The 21571-nt window shown below is 37.9% G+C and overlaps 1 protein-coding gene across 1 annotated transcript in view; it reads right to left on the bottom strand.

Moving 5' to 3' along the window:
- COBLL1 (cordon-bleu WH2 repeat protein-like 1) overlaps positions 1-21571 on the bottom strand; it is a 41558-nt gene that overhangs the window by 4335 nt on the left and 15652 nt on the right. The window contains exons 8-12 of the mRNA XM_009699891.1: positions 13658-13802; positions 12517-12585; positions 5821-6079; positions 3100-3185; positions 98-1725 (exon numbers count right to left, since the gene is read on the bottom strand). Of these exons, the coding sequence (XP_009698193.1) occupies positions 98-1725; positions 3100-3185; positions 5821-6079; positions 12517-12585; positions 13658-13802 (2187 nt within the window). The remainder of the gene's footprint in view (positions 1-97; positions 1726-3099; positions 3186-5820; positions 6080-12516; positions 12586-13657; positions 13803-21571) is intronic.

Raw genomic sequence — 21571 nt, 5'->3', positions numbered from 1 at the left:
TTCCAATTAGGGAGCGTTTCAGAGTCTAGCCTCTCTAGACTAGTCACATGAGATGACAGTGGATCAACAGTCAACCAGTATTAGAAATAAAGTTTACCTTATCCATTAGACTATTTTGTGACCCCCCTGTTATGGTCTGTAAGGAAGGGTTTTTCACTTGAGGCACGGAGGTAGCTGAGGAGAACTCAGCTGCCGAAGTGGGAGAGGAAAGTTCAACGGGAAATTCCTCTCTTGGTGCCTGGCTAGTGATTGTACGTGACTTATTGAAAGACTGTGACCTTTTGACTGCAGATGAGACAGCAAGAGCAAAAGGGGATGGTCTCGAACTGGAGTACGGCTTTGGAACTGCAAAAGTTCTTAGAGTTCTTAGGTTCAATGGTGCTGGAGGACAGGAGGGAAAACTTGAAGGTTTATTGCTTTTAACAGGGGAAGTGAAGGATTCAATTTTTTTTCCATCATCAACTTTTTCTTCATCTGCTGGAGGAGAGGAAGTACTTGTTTTATGTAAAGACAAAGAAGTTGGATCAGGTGATGAGATTTTTTTTCCCATCTCTGTATTCTTAGCTTCATTTTGAATGGAATTAGGAGCACACACGGTACTTCTGGCAATTGCAGATGTCACATAATGACCTGAAGCTCTTCGTTGCATCTGCAGATAAAAAGAACTAGGCTTCATTGTAGGACTTAATGCATTTGACTTGTCCTGAGTCTCACAAGAAGAATTTGTATTATCCACACTTAGCCTCAGTGGGACATGCTGTTTGGAAGACTCTGTTTCCATCTGATTCCTCTCAGTAGCAACCTCACCTCCAGACGCCATAACACATTCAGAAATGCTATTCACTCTGTGGACCAGATCATTTGCTGCTGCAGGTTCATTTTGTGAACCAACCTGTAAATGACCCACACCTTTGGGAAAGTGAGGAATTTCAGCTTGCACTATGAATTCTTTGGGGTCTTCATGCTTCAGAGAATTTTCCAAAGTAGATCTCTCTTGATCCTTATGATCTGATGGAATTTCCGATTCCCAAATCTTCATTATTTCTAAGGATTTTGGAGGCACTATTTTATAAGTAGTCATTCCAATTTTTGGTATGTAATCCCTTGTAATTTCATTAGCGGGCTTGGGTTTAGGTTTGGTGTCCTGTCTATAAAGAGGGTGACCTTTTACAGGAGAGTCATCTGCAGTTTTTTCAGTTGTTTCTGGTGAAGCAAAATTACTGCCACTTATACAAACGTGACTCTGATCTTTAATGGGAATTACTTTTTCATGGGTAACTTCTTGTCTCTCAAGATTTTGTTTTGCTAAATTATCTTCATCCTCTTGCATTCCATGCATCACCTGAAGAAGGGGGTTGTTTGTATCTGTGTTGTGTGGAGGGACCAGTCCTCTGAACGTGGATGATTCACAAGTCTGAGGAACAATGATTTCTTTCTGTGTAGTCCTTCCCAAATTGTTATCCAATGGACCTGTCTGGATTGCAACATCCTGAGTTTTTACTGTGTCCAAGCTGGTTTGATCTGTTTTCTGATCTTGCTTTTCTGGAATCAGTTGAGGATAATTCCTGTGACTTACAGAGATGTCATTTTTACATGCCTGGCAGTTTGATAGTCTGTCAACTTCAAGCTTATTTTCTCTAAAATCTACTGTTTTAATTTCGGCTGTCTGAAGTTCTTTCCCTTCTTCTGTTGTTGGAAGGAGTTTTGTATCACTGTGATCTTTAAGTTAAAGAGAGATTCCAAAATTAATACAAATGCAAAAAAGATTCAACCTTCCTCCTTATATCACGAAGCCCCACATCCAATGTATTTAACTACAAGGACTGGCTCCTCACCGATATTAAAATTTTCTTTAACACTTACTTTTAAACGCTATTTACAGATATACTTATCTTTGACTAATATTGCCAAATAATAGTATTCTAACTCAGGTATTCTTCCTTAATTAACAGGCTACTGGTGCCTTGCATCAACTTAATAGAAAAGTCTATTCTAGCATAATTTAAAAAGTGCTAGTGAATTTCAGTTGATTATATAGGCATCAGTGCCTCGAGAGCTCAAGGACTACTCAATAAGAAGTTAGATGCAATTTTTCTTTAGTTCCACACATTTTTGACTTCTGTTCTTTAGTTTTAACATTACAAATGTTATTTGTCAACTACAGCTGATGTATTTGTACAAGGGAACAATTAGAAAACATCTGGACAAAAGCAATTTTCCAACTCTATTTTTTCAACTTTTTAGCAGGTCTAATAAGTCAATTTTCTACCCCCGGACTAAACACATAGTCCTCTCCAAAACACAAGAGTATTTGTGTCAAATCGTTTTAAATACAGTATTGGGAAAAATTTAATTCTTTAGGAATAAACATTTGGCGTGATATTTTTTGGGGAAAAAAAAAGTCTCTCCTCATTTCAAGTATGTTCTAAAATGGCAGTTAAAACTTACATCACATATAAACAGGACTCATGCAGTATGTTGTTATGATTTATAAACAGAGGTGTGCTGAATATAAAAGACTATGGAAAGCTTAATATATAAATCTGAAAATCAGTGTTACAAAAGGGTAAAATAAATCAGTCAGGTCACTAAATCCACAGAAAAATTCATTAGATGCACAGGATGTTGTAATTTCTTTTCAAATCAGTGTGTCACTTTATTCTATTTGTGTTTAAAAATATTTGCATTTTCATGCAGAAAACTCGTGCTAATTTCATAAGCAAAGAACAACTGATGGCCCCTCCTTCCCCGCTGCGGTGCGGCGCCCATGTCACACCACGTCGCAGGATAACCTCTGTGTCCAGCCTTCCCCCTCTCCTCAGCACTGCTCCACCCATACTGCCCTACAATAGCATGATGCAGCTTTGACTACTGGTATAATAAAAAAAATATTAAAAATAAAAAACCCCCAAACCAAAACTGCAGTCAATTCTTGTCACCTCATCTCAAAGAGGATACACCAGAGCTAGAGAAAGCATAAAGAAAATAATCCGATGATAGCAATTCAAGAGTTGACTGTATTGTCATTTTTTTCAAAGGAACAGAAAAGTTCTCTTCAGCCTTGCTTTGAAGTATTAAAAATGAGTGGGAACTACTCACCATCCGTTTTATTTTGATCCAAAATTCTAAGCTTCCTGTCTTTTTCAAATGCAGCTTGCTCACTGCTTATCTTAGTCTGTAGTCCTCTGCAAAGCACAACAGTACATTAAATATGCTGGTATCATTCATTTCAGTAAACAGAAGAAACGATGCAAGAGAACTGGCAATATTCTCCAAAGACAGATGGACAAAATAGAATCACTCTGCCAAACACTGGAGTACTCAACAGAACAGATTATTTTATTTTTTTTTAAAACAAGAGGAAATGCTGCTATGATATTTTACCAAAATGACATAGAGCTTCACTCTTTTCTGTGTAAGCAGATGATCAGTTTTCCTTTCTCTTCTCCCCCTCCCTTCGTTTACTTGTGCAGTTTGAACAAGCCCCTTTCCAGTAACAACTCTGTTTCAGTGAAGCCACAATGGTTTAACATTCATAGAACAGTGTTCGGAGTGTGAAGTGTTCTCACACCCCCAACATTTAAAATGTGTCCTTGATTTTGTCCCTGACATGATATCCAGAAAGCTGCATGAGATGCTGACTGCAAATGAACTGTGCAGTACAGACTTTTCAAAATAGTAATGAAAAATTTTCTTCCCTTTCAAGAAATTCCTTGAGAACAACAAAGAAACATGCATCAAGCATGTTACTTGCATACTAAACATTTTGCAAATGCATATAATTCCTGTCCTCAGATCGTGGGGGACAAGAGAACTACACAAATGCTGAATAAAGCCCTCATGTTTTTTGGGGGAAATATTAAGTCCTTGGCTTAAAAAGGTAAATGAAAAAGGCCAAAATACTTAAAATTTCTCTTCACAAAAATTATTAGAACTTCAAACTTACATCTCTGTTTAAGATATTTTTATTTTCTGTAGTTACAAATACTACTGGCATTATGAAGATTCCAATTCTTTTGCCACATCAAATGTATTAGCTGTCAGGAACCAGTCCTTTGAGCTTAAACATCTGCTTTGAATCACTTAAAATGATGTATTCCTCAATAACCATCCATCCTCATGTTGCTTGTACAGTCCAAAATAAACTGTAAGTGTCCAATAAACCACTAAACAGGAGCATACGCTGTCAAAATTATTGTTGGAAGAAAGTTAAAACTCAGTCCTGCACTCCATACTCTTGCTTATCTCCATTCCCTTGAACACAGGCGAGGGACTGAACTACAAGTATTCACAACAGGCTGAACTGTTTAAAAAAAAACCAAACACACACACACAAAAAACCAAACACACACACACAAAAAACCAAACACACACACACAAAAAACCAAACACACACACACAAAAAACCAAACACACAAACCCCAAAGCCACAGAACATCAACATCATTACAGAAAGCAGTGGTTTTGACTGGACTATTACACATATCCCTGGTTTGATTAAAAAACACTTCTTCAAAGTAACTAGACCTCGTATGAAAGATCTGAACTATCAAAAGTTGTATTATCCAGAAATACAATGTCAGAAAAACCCTAAATCCTCATTCTGGAATCCTGGTGGTATTTCAGGAAAGAAAGGATTGCCAAACTCTAAAATTAGAGCACAGTACATGCTACATGATACTCACCAGGATTATAGGACATGAAAGGCTATTACAAGTTAGTAGGGGAAAAAAAGAAATATCCCCTGGACATTTGGCCAAACTGGCCCAATAACACAGGTCTGATAATTTGCAAGTTCAAGGTCACTTAAAAATAACATTTAGCTGATCCTCCTCCTTGTAGATGGCCATAGAGCAGACACACCCAAGCAACTGGCACAGTATTTGTCAGGACAGAGCACCAAAGATTTTTGCAAAGCCCCATTTGGCCTTGGACTGACAAAAAAGACCCTTGAAATGCAAGTCAAAGCTCTCCATGCTACCTCAAAAGTTCTTGGCTACTCGGGCAGTCACACATTTTGGCTTCAGCACTATAACTGAAATAGTTCATTCAATTTAAATTGGGAACAGTAGCCAGTTTAGTTGCCCCAGGGAACAGAGAAATAGTGAATTACATTAACACAATGGGACTTCTCTGGACAATCAACATTTATTTCAAGCAGGCACTAACTCATGTTGGAAACCTGCTGAGTCAGGTAGTTTAACAAACATGCTGAAGGGCAAAGGTACAGCATCACCAGAAGGGAAAAAGAGCGTTTAAGGAAACTAATGTGTTTATTGTTTAAAAAGGCAGAATTAACTTGTTTTCCTGAGAGCTGATGGATCAAGACAGGTCAAGACAACTGGCTAACACATAAGGAAAACACAAAAGAAAAATTAAAACCAAAACAAATAGGCAAGCAATGGATAACTGTGCCAAGAACAGAAATGGCTGATCTACCTGCTTTTCCCCAACAGTAAGAATAAATTTGTAAATTTTCATTTCACTAATCAATCCAAATTTTTTCACAGCACACTGCTCTAGTAAATATTCCAGGTATTTTAGAGCCAGGTTCAGCTTTTCTGAGGTCCAGCTGTTTGAGTAGTAAGGAATTGGAGACTTAAACAGAATAACAGCAGAACACTACTTTGTCATTTTTGTTGAAAAGCTTCATGAATTACTATGCACAGAAGAGTGCTACAATGAAAGCTAAGTGTATTAAGCTCATTCCTCTCTCACAGTTCTCTGTTCTGTGCTCCACAATGAAACAGCACTCTACGTTTTCTTTGCCTCCCCCATTCCCTCCCCAATGCTCCTTTCTTTTTCACAAAACGTACTTACTTGCCATCTGTGCTCATATTTTCTTGTTTTTCTTCCTTGAAGCTTTGCGAGTTGTCTACATAAGCACTGCCAGGAACTGGAGCTGATGAAGCAGGATCATTTTTTTCAGTTTTCAGTGGTACCTCAGCAGAGCTGAAGGCTGCAGTAACCTCTCCTATCCCAAGAGAGGGGTTTGTACTTTCGCTGTCCTCTCTCTGTTGCACACTCATCTCTTCCCTTTCATCAATTTCTTCCAGGTTGTATTCTGAGCTCTTTACACCTACACTCACAGAAAGGAAAAAAAACAGAACAAAACAAAACAAGCCCAAAACAAAACCCAAAACAATCCACAGCTCTCAATGCAGGGTGTAGATACAAAGGGACTGGTGAAGTCAGTCTAAGTAGTCTGAAGAAGGAAAACCGAGACTTCTTTTTATAAATCAGGTTTGTTTGTTTTAAAAAAAAAAACAAACAACAAAACCAACAAAAAACAGACAGACAACTAATTCAGAGTTTTAACTTCACAGTATTTTCTGGTTCTTTCCAATTCTCTCTTTTTACATATGCGAATATGCTCATTGCCATGCTACTGTCCATCTGTTTCTGCATCTGTAACTACTGTATAACATTTTCCTTAACACAAGTACTGGATTAGGATAGATCAAAATATGTTTAACAATATCATAATCCCAAATTTCATGGAGGCAGACACTTCATTTTACCCAAATTTCTTAATACTTTCATCAGCTCTCCAATGAGGTTTAAAATACATGGTTCCTTTATATCAGAGTAGGTATGTTACAGAACTAAAGAGCTAACCAAATCTCAGTTTTGCCCATGGTTTGAAGAAGTTTGATCACTACTATCAAAAATTTTGCATAATTTTCCTAAGTGATTTAAAACCTAGAAGTATCTTGTGCAGCGCCCTGTGTTACAGTAGAAATGCACAAAAATAAAGTACACAGAAAAGTATTAATCCATAAAAATAATGACATTTCCAGCTACAGCATAGTTAAACTAAAAGGTTTAGTTACTATTAGGACACACGTAAGTCAGTGTACCTGAAGTTAAACTAATAAATACATCTATTTTGTTTTCCAGAGGGACTAACCATCTCTAGCTTTACTTCCCTGCCAGCAATCTCCTACAACAAGATGATGATTCATATTTTTTCAAATATTAGTAAGTAGACCATACAATTAACCTCTTGGCTATACAACTTGCATTCTGTAACACAAAGAAGATACTAATTCCATCTATGTAGTGCAATATGGCGCCATGGAAGGCTACTGGCAACGGCTGAGCCATGCAAGCAGTGCACTTGCCTGACCTGACCAGAGTATTCCTGTCAGCTTTGCATGCACCAACAGCTGCTAGGTACAGGTCTTGCAGTTGGGTTTCAGACTTTTCTAAGTTGTATCAGTAAAGGTTCAAGTGTAAACCAAGGCTAACAGTGAAAACAAAATACTGGCTTAAAGATAGCAATACTGGAAAGTAGCAGGTCCCAGAGTATGAAAAATCTTAGATTGACTTTTTTTCTACAGACTGGTATCCTACAATGCTTCCAGCGCTGTTATAGAAACCTAACAGAGGACTGCATCTATTGGAGAAGGTCTCAGTACAGAACAGAAACTTTGTTTTTCCAATAGGGTCATTAGTTAAAAGTTCAGTAATTGTGAGAGTCGGTCCAAAGTTGGCCCGAAAAGAACAGTAATGTCTCAACATCGTCAACAGAAACTTGGAGATGATATGCCAACACCCGAAAAGGGGGGATTGAGAAGGAGTTGCAAAAGCATTCACTTCATGATTTCTAAATAATTAGTGAAATAGATACCAAAAGACCTGGCAGATAGAGAAAGAATGCTAAAGCAAGTTGTGAAGGACAAAACGTAGATAAGAACTAATAGATGTACAGAATGATTCACTGTGAGGTTCTGATAACAAAGTATCTATGTAAGCCTTTATTTTCTACGCATGCCCAAGAAACTGCCAACTGGAAGAGTTCAGCAAAAGGACAGTGATGAAGACTATGAAAAAGACCACCGGAGGAAGTAAACGACCACCAGAGATACTGTAATCCTCATTATAATATGAAAAACACACCTCCTAGCCAAAGGCTCCCCGCCTCCAAGGCAAACCATGCCTAAGACACTCCTCCTAGAGGATGCGGGGAGGCGGAGGGAAGGCAGAGGTTGGCAGTGGTCCATGGGACAGAGGAGGGGGCAAGGTGTGTTGCTCAGCATAAAAGATGCTCCTTAACAACCAAAGTCTGGAAGCTTTCCCCACCGGAGATCACGACGATCGGAAGGACTGAAGGGACGCCGCCGGACCTGGGACCACAGGGACGCCTTGGACCCGTGGTGGTAGCGATAATTTTCTCCCTCTCTCCTTTTACCTTACCTTTTCTTTCCCCCTTCACTCTTTTTACCTATTGCACGCCGCTTTATGGGCAACACAATAAAGTTACACTGATTGATTGAAACAAATCGCTTTGGCATTTTCGCCTTTGTTTTTTGCACTTCAAGACCGGAGTTTAACGAACCATCATGAGTCCACCAAGTGGACCGTGACAGTAATATCAAAGTTACTCATTCACAGTTACAGAGCAACTACCAAAGTCAAACATTTTACTATTTAATTCTAGTTTTTTGTATTGTACTCTTGTAATAATGCTTTGTAGTTACACATTAAGCAATGTGATCAACATGTGTCATAGTGCTGAATGCAGAGGTGATTAAATCCCCAGGGAAAGAAGGGCAAGACTGCAAAGTGGTGCAGGTGAGCTCCTTCCATGTGATTTAAGCACAGGAACATACACATATGACACGCTGGTATTAAAGGGACTCCTTAAGAATTTACTGTTACTGAGGGCCTTCTCTTCCTTTCCCCTCCTGTACCGGATGAGGGATTGAGAGATTCAGATCGCCAAACACTTTCATCACCATCTATGGAAAAGTCATGCCAGCAGCCTCATACTTTAGGTGACAGCAGTAAGGTTTTATGTGTGCAAAGATAAATGTACGTCACAAGGCACAAAGCAAGCATAACAGAATGTGGGCAAACATCAAACCTGCTGAGACTATTCCACAGCCCATAACCAGCTCTCAAGAACACCGTCTCCTCACCAATGAGAACAATTATGCCATGGGCCTGAGCCATCACCAGCCATAGGAACAAAGACCTTCAGTCTAAACACTCTGTGGAAACCCGAATTATACAACAAAGCACAGCTAGGACTTCTGACAAGACAAATGGAAGCATTCTGGAGTTGCTATGGCTTTGTGCCCAGGCACTGCTGTCATCTCGGTCGCTTTTCCTCCAGAGAAAAGTATAACAAAGGCTGAGTTGTATCTATCCTGATGGGATGGAAACTTAGCTTAGGTCAATAGGAGACCTTCCTGACACTCCTGCTATACGAAAGTCTCTCCTTTGCTGTGCTAGGAACATTTCCAGGCTTTGGAGTGGACTAACTTGACCTACAAATGTATAATACCAAACAAAAACAACCCTCACGCTTTCTCCAAAGTGCTCTACTTCATTTGTCAGCATAATATCAGCCTTGTTTGGGGTTAATTTCAACTAGTGTTTTTTCATCTGTTACTGGATTTCATTCCAGACCTGGGCCACCAATGCTACAGCAGAATAAAGTCTGAATGCATTTGATACATAAACAACATTTAACAGCCATCCTTCACTTATATCATGCAGTTAACTCCCCAGAGGAACAGTTCAGGTTTTACAACATGTTTCCAAATCCTCAGTTTAGTTTTGATATGCAACATATCACTAGGAAATACTTATGGCAATACGGGCTACATAGGGTTGCCTTATTGCTTATATACTCTATATGTAAGTCCATATATAATATACATTGCATTTTTGTCTGTGTATAATTTATTCCCTATGAACATTAGCCACTGAGTTTTAATTAGCCCTAAAAGAACATTGTTAAAGCCTGGAGGATGACATTGTGAAGACATTCCTGATAAGATGACTGATGTACCAACTGCAAGTCTCCTTTGAGTCAGTAAGGATACCCTCTGCACAGCAGAGAACAGGCTGACACTGCTCTGTGAGCTGTAATGCTTGTAAGCACCAAAGCTGGAAAGCCTGACTACATCATGCAAATCTGCCAGCATTTCTGCTCTTGATTCTATAGTCCTTAATAAGATTCTTAAGAGATACCTTAACCAAGAAGATGATATCAAGGGATTTATTTGATGGGAAATTATTTTAAAAAATTTTTTTCTAAACACCGTTTCACCCTCTTGCATAGAAAAAAGAATAAGTATTAATTAAACTTTGGGCAGGAGAACAAAAATCATAACTGAGAAAAAGAGTTGTTTATAATCCCAAATGTTCACATTAATTCTCTGTCAATGTTGATTCTAGTAGACGTATGCCTTCAGACTACTTTTGTCAAGGTACAGGCTGTTTTTACACCATAGGAAAACCGTCATTTCACAACAGAAATGTTGCCTATTCCAAATTATATAGCATAGTTCCACTTAATGTGTAGCGTCTATTAGCTATGCACTACTTAGACACCAAATTGAACCATTGTAATGGTTCATTATAGGGCAGAAGGTAACGCTATATTTGCAGCTTAACTTTTTTTGCTTATTTGCCAAAGTAGCAATGCATAACACAACTACTTTGGGAATGCCAGTCACAGCTCAGCAAAAGCTCACAATGCTTCCAAAAGCCTGACAATCAAAGCAGTATTAATCCAAACAGAAGGAATAACCGAGTTTATGTGAAGTTAAAATTATGTCCAACTTAGCAATTAAAGAGATACTGAACTATTTTATCCATTTAAAACAATACCCAAATGTGCATAATTTTCAGACTAGGAATAGGACAAGTGTACTGCAATTGATTTTGCTGCAGGTGAATATTGGTTCTCACAGCATGATGGGCTTTGCTAAAAGGACCGTTTATACATAGACCTCAGGACAGTTTCAGAGATGCCACCAGAGAGCAGCAGTATCCCGTGAGGAAAAAGAAGAAAAAAAGGCAATGAAGCTGTGCTATGTGACTTGTCTCTACATTTTAAAAAAAATGCATTGCATTAAGTCTTCAGCAAAGGACATTGCATGAAGGGAGCAGTAGAACTGGAGAATGAAGACTGTCAGCAACTGCAGAGGTAAATCCCAGGGCTCAACACAGACTGTTCTAAGCCCAGTGAAGATGATTACGTTTTTCTATTTCTTTCCATTACAGTTTAAATTAAAATATTTAATTACAAATCTCAAATGCCTCAAGTAGAGGTTCCTAAATCTATGGAAAAGCAAACAAGCCATTTCTATGAAATTCAGGGCTGTTTACCTATGCAGCACTCGGACATCATAGTGATGAGAAATTCAGAAATTCTAGCATGTTTCTATAATCTTAAGATAGAAACAAGCTCAGGAAAACCAAAAAACTTGATTTTAAATCATAGCATGATAATTTTGCTCATCATCTTAGACCCATCACATCTGGATAAACACAGTTTTCAACACAGAAAATTAAGGACTAATAACCATCATTAAGAGCCACTCTCTTAGAAATGACTACCCTCCTTCATCTGCCACAACAACTAGGAAAAGGAAAGGTTACAGCTTCATTACATCATACTTTCCATTTATTAAGTTACGTATTATTTTTATTAAAGGTCTTTTTTGTGACAATTTACATAAATTGCCCTAAATGCAAACCAAGCCCAAATTTACTGATTACTGAACCTTTTTCCCCCCCTTTGCCAGAGACCTAGGATGGCAGGTGACTGTTTCAACTCTTGTTGTAGTACATTTGTGTTTTACCACTTCAACCAATTTGATTGGCATCCCAAATGAAACAGTTGGAAAACTACTTAAGAGTTCCTGTCAACTAGTACAGAAACTGAGTGTCTAACCTCATATAATGGCAGTGGCATTCCACATGCTTAGTGTTTATATATTTCATTCTTGGTGAAATACATTGAAGAATGATTTTTCCAGACTGCACTGGCACTGATTATTCTAAAAGCTTTTACAAATTTTAGAAGACTCCTAGATGCTTTATCTTGTATCTGAACCCTACAGTCTGATACTTACAAGCAACAGTACTTAACAGTACAAACTGCACAAATTAAGAAAGTATTATGTTCAGTAGCTAAGTATTTTAAACAAACAGCTATACTTTTATATATCACATTTTTTCTGTAACATCCAACAAATGATTTAGTTTAATCTATAAACAGCTATTTATGCATACAGTTTATATTTACAACTTATGTTTTCAAAGGCTGTTCAGATGCAAACCAAAAGGCAGGCACAGATTTCCTCCTACCCCTAGGTTTTGCAGGTCAAGGGCAGCACAAGGCAGGGTTCTGAAAATAAGACTGGGCTTTAGCTTTTGAAAGGCTTGTTATGAGGTATACAAAAATCACAGAAGTTCTGGCTTGTTCTTGGCTACAACTTGTGGGGGAGGAGGGAAAACAGGGATAATGTTTAGATTATTAAATGTAAAGCACAGAGACCGATACAAAATATATCATGTTTCTGTAGACAGTAAAGGCAAAACATCTTTATTTTAGAAAGCCGTATTTGTACTTCAAAGGAAAAGTTAATTGATCTGAAGCGCTACAATTAGTTCTGTACTTACAACACATCTATAGTATAGTAATTTATTACTATGAATTAACATAGCCTGCTACGAAGTAGATTCTATCAATGCATTTGGAAAAAAACCAACCTGTTTCAGACTGCATTTTGGTGGCTCCTTCTTCCACTTTAATAGGGGCTGATTCTGTTGACTCTGTTACTGCAAAAAGTCAAGTAACAAGTTTTTTTTTATTGCCTCTCAATTTCTGCACCAACAAAAGTTCTAGATAAAATGTTAAACTGTGATCTTACAGACAGGTGAGTTCTTCAAGAAATGCACTTTCTCTTAAGCAACTGGTGTTCATTGTCACATTTCCCAGATATTTTATCTCAACTCTTAGGTATTTTTGAACCAGAGAATTGAATTTTTGATCAAATAGAAGAATTGCAAAAAAACTATACAGAACTTCCTCTAAAATTCTTCTTCTCGAAAGTCCATGTCCTATTAAACCCTCTCTGATCCAGAGAAGCTAATCTTTTCTCCCCACCCCAAGCTGTCCATCTGATTAACACAAACACAATTGCTATAGTTAAGCGAACTGTAACTATTTGGTATTTTCTGCTTTTTTCTGATCTGCATACCCTAAAACCTGCCTAATTCCTCACACTTGTGGGAAAATAACAGAAGATTGGTGAGGAGGATCATAAATATGTTCAAGTGACTTGCAGCTGGGGTGTAGAAAAACACATATATCATACTAATACTTGTTTAGTCTTGTGTGTTTGACAAGTCGAACATCTGTGTTTAGATAACATAGGCCTGTGATAGACTTCGAGGCACCCTATCGAACATGCTTGAGATGCCTGCCCTGCTGTGGGAAAGATCAAAGCACAGCGGTAAACTACGCCTGTGTGAATCCTGAAACACAGGTGAAGACAGCAGATTTGGTGATCCTTTAGCATGGACCGAGCTCCGCAGTGCCTGCATCCCCGCCTGTGTGCCCCTGCGCGGGTGCTGATTCAGGGATCCCCCACTTCAGAAGGTAAAGAAAATAATTTACTCTTTGCATTTCATCCACGGTTTGTGGTTGTTCCTGCATCCTGCCTGGCTCATGCAGTGTGCGAGCTGGCACAATCTCATAAAGTAGTATTACCGCTCCTTATAATCTACAGATGTTTGGCACTCATATTTTTACTGGAAGTTCTTATCTCAAAAGGTGATATTTCTTTAATGTTTAGCCAAATTGCCATACTTTCTGTTGCCTCCTAATTAAACAGCATAAAAAGACTACCAGTCTCATTACTGCTTTCACTTTGATCTTCTGGTGCTCTAGAGGGTGGTGAGGGTGCTTTGCGCTTCATCCTCCGTAGAGACGAGTTCATGGAAACTGTGTCACTAAGTGGCAGAGAACCTTTCCGTACTAACCCCGGAGGGGCCTAGGAACGGAGAGACAGGGGAGGAAGAAGATTATTACCAATCAAGTCAAAACAGCAAAATAGCTTTATTAATTATTCTCCAAAAGTATTTATAATATACATTTGGGAAAGAGAGAATATATACCTACTACCAAACATATTATGTTTCGCATCTTAATTCCTCTGAGGAGTAGTTTTAAAAAAAAAAAAAAAAAAAGGTTTTTCAAGAGTAATTGAATATATTCACAGAGGTATAAGATACAGCAGTAAAAGAAAATCAGTTGTTACATATAGTATAAAAGAGAATTTGAATTCTTTTGTGCCCAAAGGCTATTCTGCAAACCCCAAATAATTTTATTTCTAAAAGTAGCTAAAAATCATTGTGGAAAGAAGCTTCAACTACACCCCACTGCAATGACATGACACAGTGTTTCCTTCTCCATTCCTTCAACAGCAGTCCTAATTGGGCTGTATACATAATTATTAGGATTTTTTTTCCCTACTTGAAATACTTTTATAGAATTCTTTTGAATTCAAAACTTATCTTAGAAAGTACAACTGTCTTATAATCATAATACTTACTGAAGCTAAATTGTAATAAGTTGTAAAAACAATAATTATAGTACATACTGAAGTTGAAGTGTAATAATGTCCTCGTTATTGTAGCAAAAGACAAAAAATTTTCTTAATCCACAATCAAAACCATTAAAAAATGGACAAAGGCTACCTGCTGAAGACTTCATAGTTTTATGATATAGCAGTCCAATTGCATTGTAAATTGTTTCAAAAATACATTCTGTGTCTCAAAAAGATGGTGGTGGTAAATTTGCCTGGCATTCTTAACTGCAGTTTGCCTTATGCTGAAGAAACCTTGTATTTCCACATCTATTAGAATGACAATGCTGTGGATCCCAGCAATACAGGAGTGCATTTTGGCACTAGACACAGCTCCCTATTTCTGTAGTAATTCTGATCCCTATCACTTGCCTACTCGACAATATAATAAAATCCAGCAGTGACATTCATTCCTGGCTAGAAGGATCCACACAGCAACTAGATGTGGGATCATCTTCAGAGAACTTCTCTGTGCTTCAATTAACCAGCCCATTTCACAAAGCAGAATATTAAGGAACAGAGATGGCATAAATACACCTACAAATTCTTGTTTCACTGACGATCTTTTCAAAAACATCACTGACAACAGAATTGTTGACTGTATCACTATCCACACAATAAGATGCTTATCATTTAGAAAGCTACCACTGAACAAATACCCATCCTACAGTAAGAGGCATATTAGACACCAAAAGCTAGAGTATTTGGTTGTACACAACCAAAACTATAAAGAAAATTACTCACAAGAGAAAAGACATGGGAACAAGATGCCTATGAGCCAGTGTTTGGCAGCTCTTGTTAGATCTCAATAGAACACCTGAATGAACAAATGAATGGACTGGGATGGTGAAAACCATCCTCTGAGCTACCCTGGGCATACTCAGCCATCTGTTTCATCCCACCTCGATGTCAGGTGTGACAGATCCCTTAGATACTTTACTGCACTGTGAGGAACAACACTGTCCAAAAAGTTCAACACAATTGTTCTACCAATGCCTTTTGTGCCAAAGGAAGCAACTCAAACGTGTTACCGCAAATCAGGACTCAGGGTTTTAAGGAGAAAAAAAAAAAAAAACACAAGGTGAAATGTTCTTTTAAGAACAGCAGACGATATGGACATAGCGCTCCACTCCTAATTAAAAATACTTGTATGCTTGAACAGTTTTTAAACAAGTCAGTTTCTAGATTAAAACATCATGCAACAAAAATCACTTTACACTTTATAGTTTCTTATTCACAGTTCCCAAACAGTTTAAAAAAAAAATAGTATTCAGTGTCTGAATTTAAGCAGGATTGGATGTCAAATACAATATTATTTCCCCAAATGAGGCTTTTTTTATTGTGAAATCATTTTCCTTCTTGCTGTTGGGTAGTTCTATTTTTCCCCTTTTTGGTAGCAGCTCTCCAGGCTGCAGCCCCTCCGTTCTGCAGAGACACTGTTTCTCTGTTCAAAGGTCTGCACCCTCATCTGCTTCGCACCGGCTCCCTCAGCTGACTTGGCTGGCACAGAGTTCTGCGCATACCCACTCAGCTAAACAGATGTCACCAGAGTTCCCTCCTGCACAGAAAGAGTATGTGTGTAAGGGGGAAATAATGTTCTCAGCATAAGAGCACAAATGCTACTAGAAGATTTTTATAATCCTTTCTACTGCCCTTTGCATCCAAAGAAACAAACGATTTGCAAAGATTTTGAGAAAGTACTACATGTTCCAGTTAAGGTTCAAGTGTTGAACAGATTTTCTCAGGAATTATTCAACATATGAATATTAAGAGCTTTCAAATCCTAACAAAGGCTGTAATGTGAAAATAGTACTTTAAACAGATGGAAAAAAATTAAAATACTGTTATTAAGATGCATCTGACAAAGTTTTGGAATATACATCTGGGTGTTCATGTGTCATACCAACTGCCAATGATAACCAGTGCTTTATCAGTTACACTTCAATTAAAATTCCTGTTAGCATCACTAAAGTAACTAACCATGATTGTGCAGAAGCACCAGTGAACTCTGTCATAACTTCTACAACATACGCAGGAGTCCACTTTTAACACTGTACACCCTCCTCCTCCTGGAAGAAGCAAGGGTGGATACAAAGCTTTTTAGCCTCAAATGTGTACAGACAAATTTGGTGCCAAATCCCACACCACCCCAAGCAGGCACTTGTAAAGGCCAGTGCTTCCCAAGTTCCACCTTCTGTAAGCAGTGACAGACATGGTGCCTGCCCCTTCTTATAATCTCAAAAAGCAAAGGGTAATTAAGCCACAGTAATTTTGCAGCTGGAATGGAAGGAGAAGGAAAAAAAAAAGTATTTGGGAAAGAATGTAGTGGTAGTGGAGCATTTCAGTGTGCTGGAAAGCATACCTCATACCAGGGATCACTATATACACATTTGCACAGCACCAATACCTACCTCTTGCTCCATAGATAACTAGGTTTAGGTTTAACAGAAGATTTACAGGCAACTGGGATATCAAAGCACATTGCTAGCCATATTACTAATATTTCTTTCTTCCCTTTGTACAAGTATGCAGGCAAATGTATGTTCAAGGAGTAACAGGAAAAAAACTTGTATTAGCTCTTACAATTTCTGTTACAAGACTTAAGCTTCCCAAAATACTTAAACTTAGCCAAAGTACTATAGAGGAAGTAGTATACCTCTGACCTGTTGGAAAGAAAGTACATACAGAATATACTTGGTGAAATTCAGTTGGTGTTATTCTGTGCAAATACCTGATATTACTATTCTCTCCTATGATTTATCTACACACTTGCTGGTACAGAAGTAAATACAATAAGGGGACAAGGCTATGCATTTGGTATACTGAAAAGTGGATGCATGCAATGTTCACCAATTCTGAATCATATCAGAATCATATCAAATTATTTTCATGCAAACTTCAGTAAGAGCAAACAGGTAGTCCTGAGCGTTGTCTCCTCCCAGGTAACCCTGGCTCTAATCAAGACCTCCCTGAAGTTCATAGCGCTCGCTACATCATGCTCAACTTCTCCTTTAAAGGGCTGACCATAAAGTTTCATGCAACTGAGCCTCTAGCGTAATTTCTTAAGCATGGAACTCATCCTTCCCAGAAAACTTAACTAAGCGGTTCTGTGACAGTGGTTGATAAACCTTTTCAGAAATACTTTATGGTTTAGTTGCTTCCCAGCCTTCCCCTATTCTCCCATCTTCCCCTTCCCTTTCTTTTCTAAAGGGTAGACTGGAGATTGAAATTTCTTTAGGAGTTAGGATTATGTAAATAAAAGCAAGCTATATTTCTACAGTTGAGAAGTTCTATCCATCATTTAAAACTGTAAATGTTGTGACAAAAAATCTCCACTCAATTTTTCCTACCCAAGCATAGTTTATATATGCTCCTTTACAATAACTGAAAACAGTGCGAGATAAACATTCATGGGATAAAATGAAGATACCACAGACTAGTGTTTATAAATAAAGCATTAGAAAGAAAATCAGCAATGGCATTTTGGACATAATCAAATGCTTTTCTTTTAAAAGAAATTTTCTTTTAAAGAAGTGTTATTACTAGAAAATCACATCCGCTTTGATGAAAACTGTGAAGATATACATACTGCATTATACAACAGGACTTTGCAAAAACCCTTCAGAGTCCTCTCTACTTGCAAGTGTATTTAAACTTGCTAGTTCTAAACATACTTCTAGCAAGAGCCGTCTTGCCCAAAAATAGAACTGACAAATAAGTGAAGGATTTCAATATTACAGACTAACATGCTCATTTCCAATCTGATTTAGCACAGAAGTTTGCTGGACAAACATTAACACTAATCACGGTAGCTTTTACAAGTTACTATACACCCTTACATCCATCATACTAATTTCTACCCTAAAAATAGGAATGTATCTCCAAAACATAATTCTATAATCACTCTGAGATTGAGGTAGAAAAGATTCCAACCCTCATACCAGAACGTAACTGCTCATATAAAGAGAAAGCAGTTTCTTTTTTAAGGGAAAAGAAGTGGAGAAGCTGTAGGAGCTAAACATTAAAACCCTTTTTCATACTGTGAAAAACTGGACTACAATAGACTGTGAATTTGAAAAAAGACAACAGTGAGAACTCTGTCCCCTTAAAGTTGGCTCATTGCACTGTGGTCTGATGTTACTACTTTGGCATGTTTCTATCAAAACCAGGCAAAGTTTATCCAGGCAAAACCGACATTTCACTTTATCTTCCTCGTGGATGTCACAAAGGAGATTTGTCCATAATCATGAACATGCAGAAGGTCATCCTGGTCCATAGAAGAAATAAAGTATGTATCCAGTCTGCCAAATAAACTGAAGGGCAGGCTTCAGACCTTAAGCATTCTTAAAAGCAGTGTGATTTGCAAGGAAATGCTTCTTGTAAGGCATAAGCAGGTAGAAACCCTTAAGGAATAAAAAAAAAGTATATCCTAAGTTTTGGTAAATTAACTTAATGGGAGACTGCAATAACAGCGAAACTCCCTGACATACTAAGTAGCCCAGCAAACACACCAAGCAGCCCAGTGAGCAACCTGAAAGAGACTTTAAATCCTACCAGCAGGCTGCACATTTTCAGCAGTGGGGAAGATGAGCGACCAAATTCTTGTATTGCTTACAATGAAATAATTGTGGTCTAGTGTGACCATTGTACTTGCCTCATTACCAAGAACTGACGTGGATTAAATGAGTATAAATTGGTCACTTTGGGCTGAGAAAACATTAATGCACATGATACAGATGAAAAAATGCTGTGCAACCATCAAAACTGATTTTATTCTAGAACGCTTATACATTTCATTTCAAATTCCATACTTAGGATGTCAATTCCTGGAATAAAGACTGATTCTTACTATGTATTTAAATAGTGCCCAATTTCATTTATAAAATTGAAAATCCTGTAAGTGATATTTTTATTTAAGTAACATTATTTTACGTTGTCCCTTGCCTAACACCTTATGTTTGTAAGGGAACTGTCCTTTATTTTACAGTTAAATGAAACCAGAAGTCTCAATACCTAGAGATGCCTTTTTGTTTATTTTAGAGACTTCAGTGGAAGCTCTGAGAAACAATCTTCCAAACCTTCCCCTGGTCAGCATTACTCAAGCTGTGGTTGATTTCACAGCAAAAATAAGTATTTGTTGGTTTCTGTTAGTGGTGCAGTCCTATTATATTTTTTCTGTTCTCCTAATTATGCACACAGTTTTGAAAAATCAAGAATCTGATTCACCCATGTCAAATAGAAAAGTCTAAGTTGGAAGGGTCCTTTGGAGATCATTTGATCCAACCTTCTGTTGAACACAAGGTCTTAAGCTTAGGTTATTGCAGGAGCTTGTCAAGGCACACCTTAAATCTTTCTGGTGAGGGAGTTTCTACCACTTCTCTTGAGTGACCTATTCCAACGTTCAGTTGTCCTCATAGTGATGAGTTTTCTTCTTGTATCTGAATGGAATTTCTGCCAAAGCAACTAGCACCCATTGGTCCTCATCCTGTCACCATGCATCCTTGTAAGGAATATAAATATACCTCTACTTTCCCTGTAACACCTTCTAGGCATCAGAAGAATGCGATTAGATCCCACCTGAGTCTTCTTTTCCCTAGAACATTTACGTTCCCCAGCCTTTAAACATCACGGTGGCCTTCCACTGGACTCTTGCCTGTTTTTAATCTCTATCTTGAACTGCAGAAAGCAAATTTGGACACATTAGTACAGATGTGGCCTAAAAAGTATTGAGTACACTAAATTCAAGGTGAATCACATAGCCAGACTCCAGCCTGTACTGGTGCTTGCGATTACTCCATTCCAGATAGAGAATTTCACATGCATCTTTTTTAAACCTCATGCAGTTCCAACCTCTCATTGTCTCCTTGAATGGTGCCTCTTCTGGTGTACCTACATCTCTGCCCAGTTTGGTGTCAAATTCAATTTTGTTGAGGGTATGTTCAACTCCATCACCTATGTTGTTTATAAAGATATGTAACAGTATTGGTGATACTACCAACTGCTCAGGAACTTGACTTGACCACCAGTCTGACTTTGAGCCATTAACCACCACCATTTCAGCTGTTTAGCCAGTTTTTGTCCTATCTTGTGGTTCATCTGTCTAGTCCATACCTTACTTTTTCAACAAAAAACGTTGTGGTAGACTGTGACAAACACCTTGCTAAAATTAAGGTAGATGACCTCATCCTTCATCCTTGGACTTCTGCTCGCCTCTAACTTACAAAAGCCTTTCTTGTTATTGTTGACATCTCCTGCCTCTTTGAGCTCCAGGCTTGCCTTTGCATTCCTAACTGCATGTCCAAAAAGTATCTCTATATTTCTTTTGGGGAATTGCTCTGTCCCCTTTCCATCCCTCACATGCTTATTTTTGCACTTGAGCTCTCTCAATAGCACGTTTAAATGAGACTGTTTTATTTTTATGCCTACTCCTTTTCCCACTTAGGGGAATGGACCGCTGTTGTGCTGCAGGAAGGCTGTCTCTGAAAATATCTCAGTACTCTTCCAAGGAGCAGCTTTATCCTCCAACAAAGTCTCTCATAGGATCCCTCCTAAGGGTTCCCTGATTGAGTTGAGCAATATGTACTATGCAGTCCAAATTCATTCATTAGATGATATTTAACGGAAAGTAGATACTAAAAAGATGAAATGTTTTACATGAATTAATAAAATTCAAAGCACAGAGCAAATATTTGCGCACATTTAAGTCTCAAGCTCTGTATTATCTGATAAATCACTGTGCAATCAAATCAGAATGAAACAGAAGTCAACTTAAAAAACACATGCCAAAGGCTTCTAAGTTCTAAGAGAGCTGCACAAAGTAGTACAAAATAGAAAATACACAAAAAACCATAACTTAATCTGGTCTTCTGTCCTTTCCTTGTGAGCTATTCAACTTCAATCAAATCACTTCAGATGAATAAGAAATGTCAGTACAAAATAATAAATCTAAGCAATTTTGTTGAGTGACAGATCCTAGCCCAGCAGTCATACATTACTGTTAGACGTAACAGGATATTAATCACTTAAAACATGTTGACATTAATAAATTATTTTTAAAAAATTTTAATTCAATTGAAAGACAAACCTGATGAGGTAAAAAATCATGATTCCCCCCCCCCGCCCCAGGTTACTTTTATTGAAATACAAAAAGAAACCTTTGTCTTCCTCAAACGACA

This window comes from Cariama cristata, unplaced genomic scaffold (assembly GCF_000690535.1).
Source record: "Cariama cristata isolate BGI_N322 unplaced genomic scaffold, ASM69053v1 scaffold4925, whole genome shotgun sequence".
NCBI lineage: Eukaryota > Metazoa > Chordata > Aves > Cariamiformes > Cariamidae > Cariama > Cariama cristata.
Note: the sequence above shows the minus strand (reverse complement) of the source record. Positions and strands in the feature narration are given on the sequence as shown.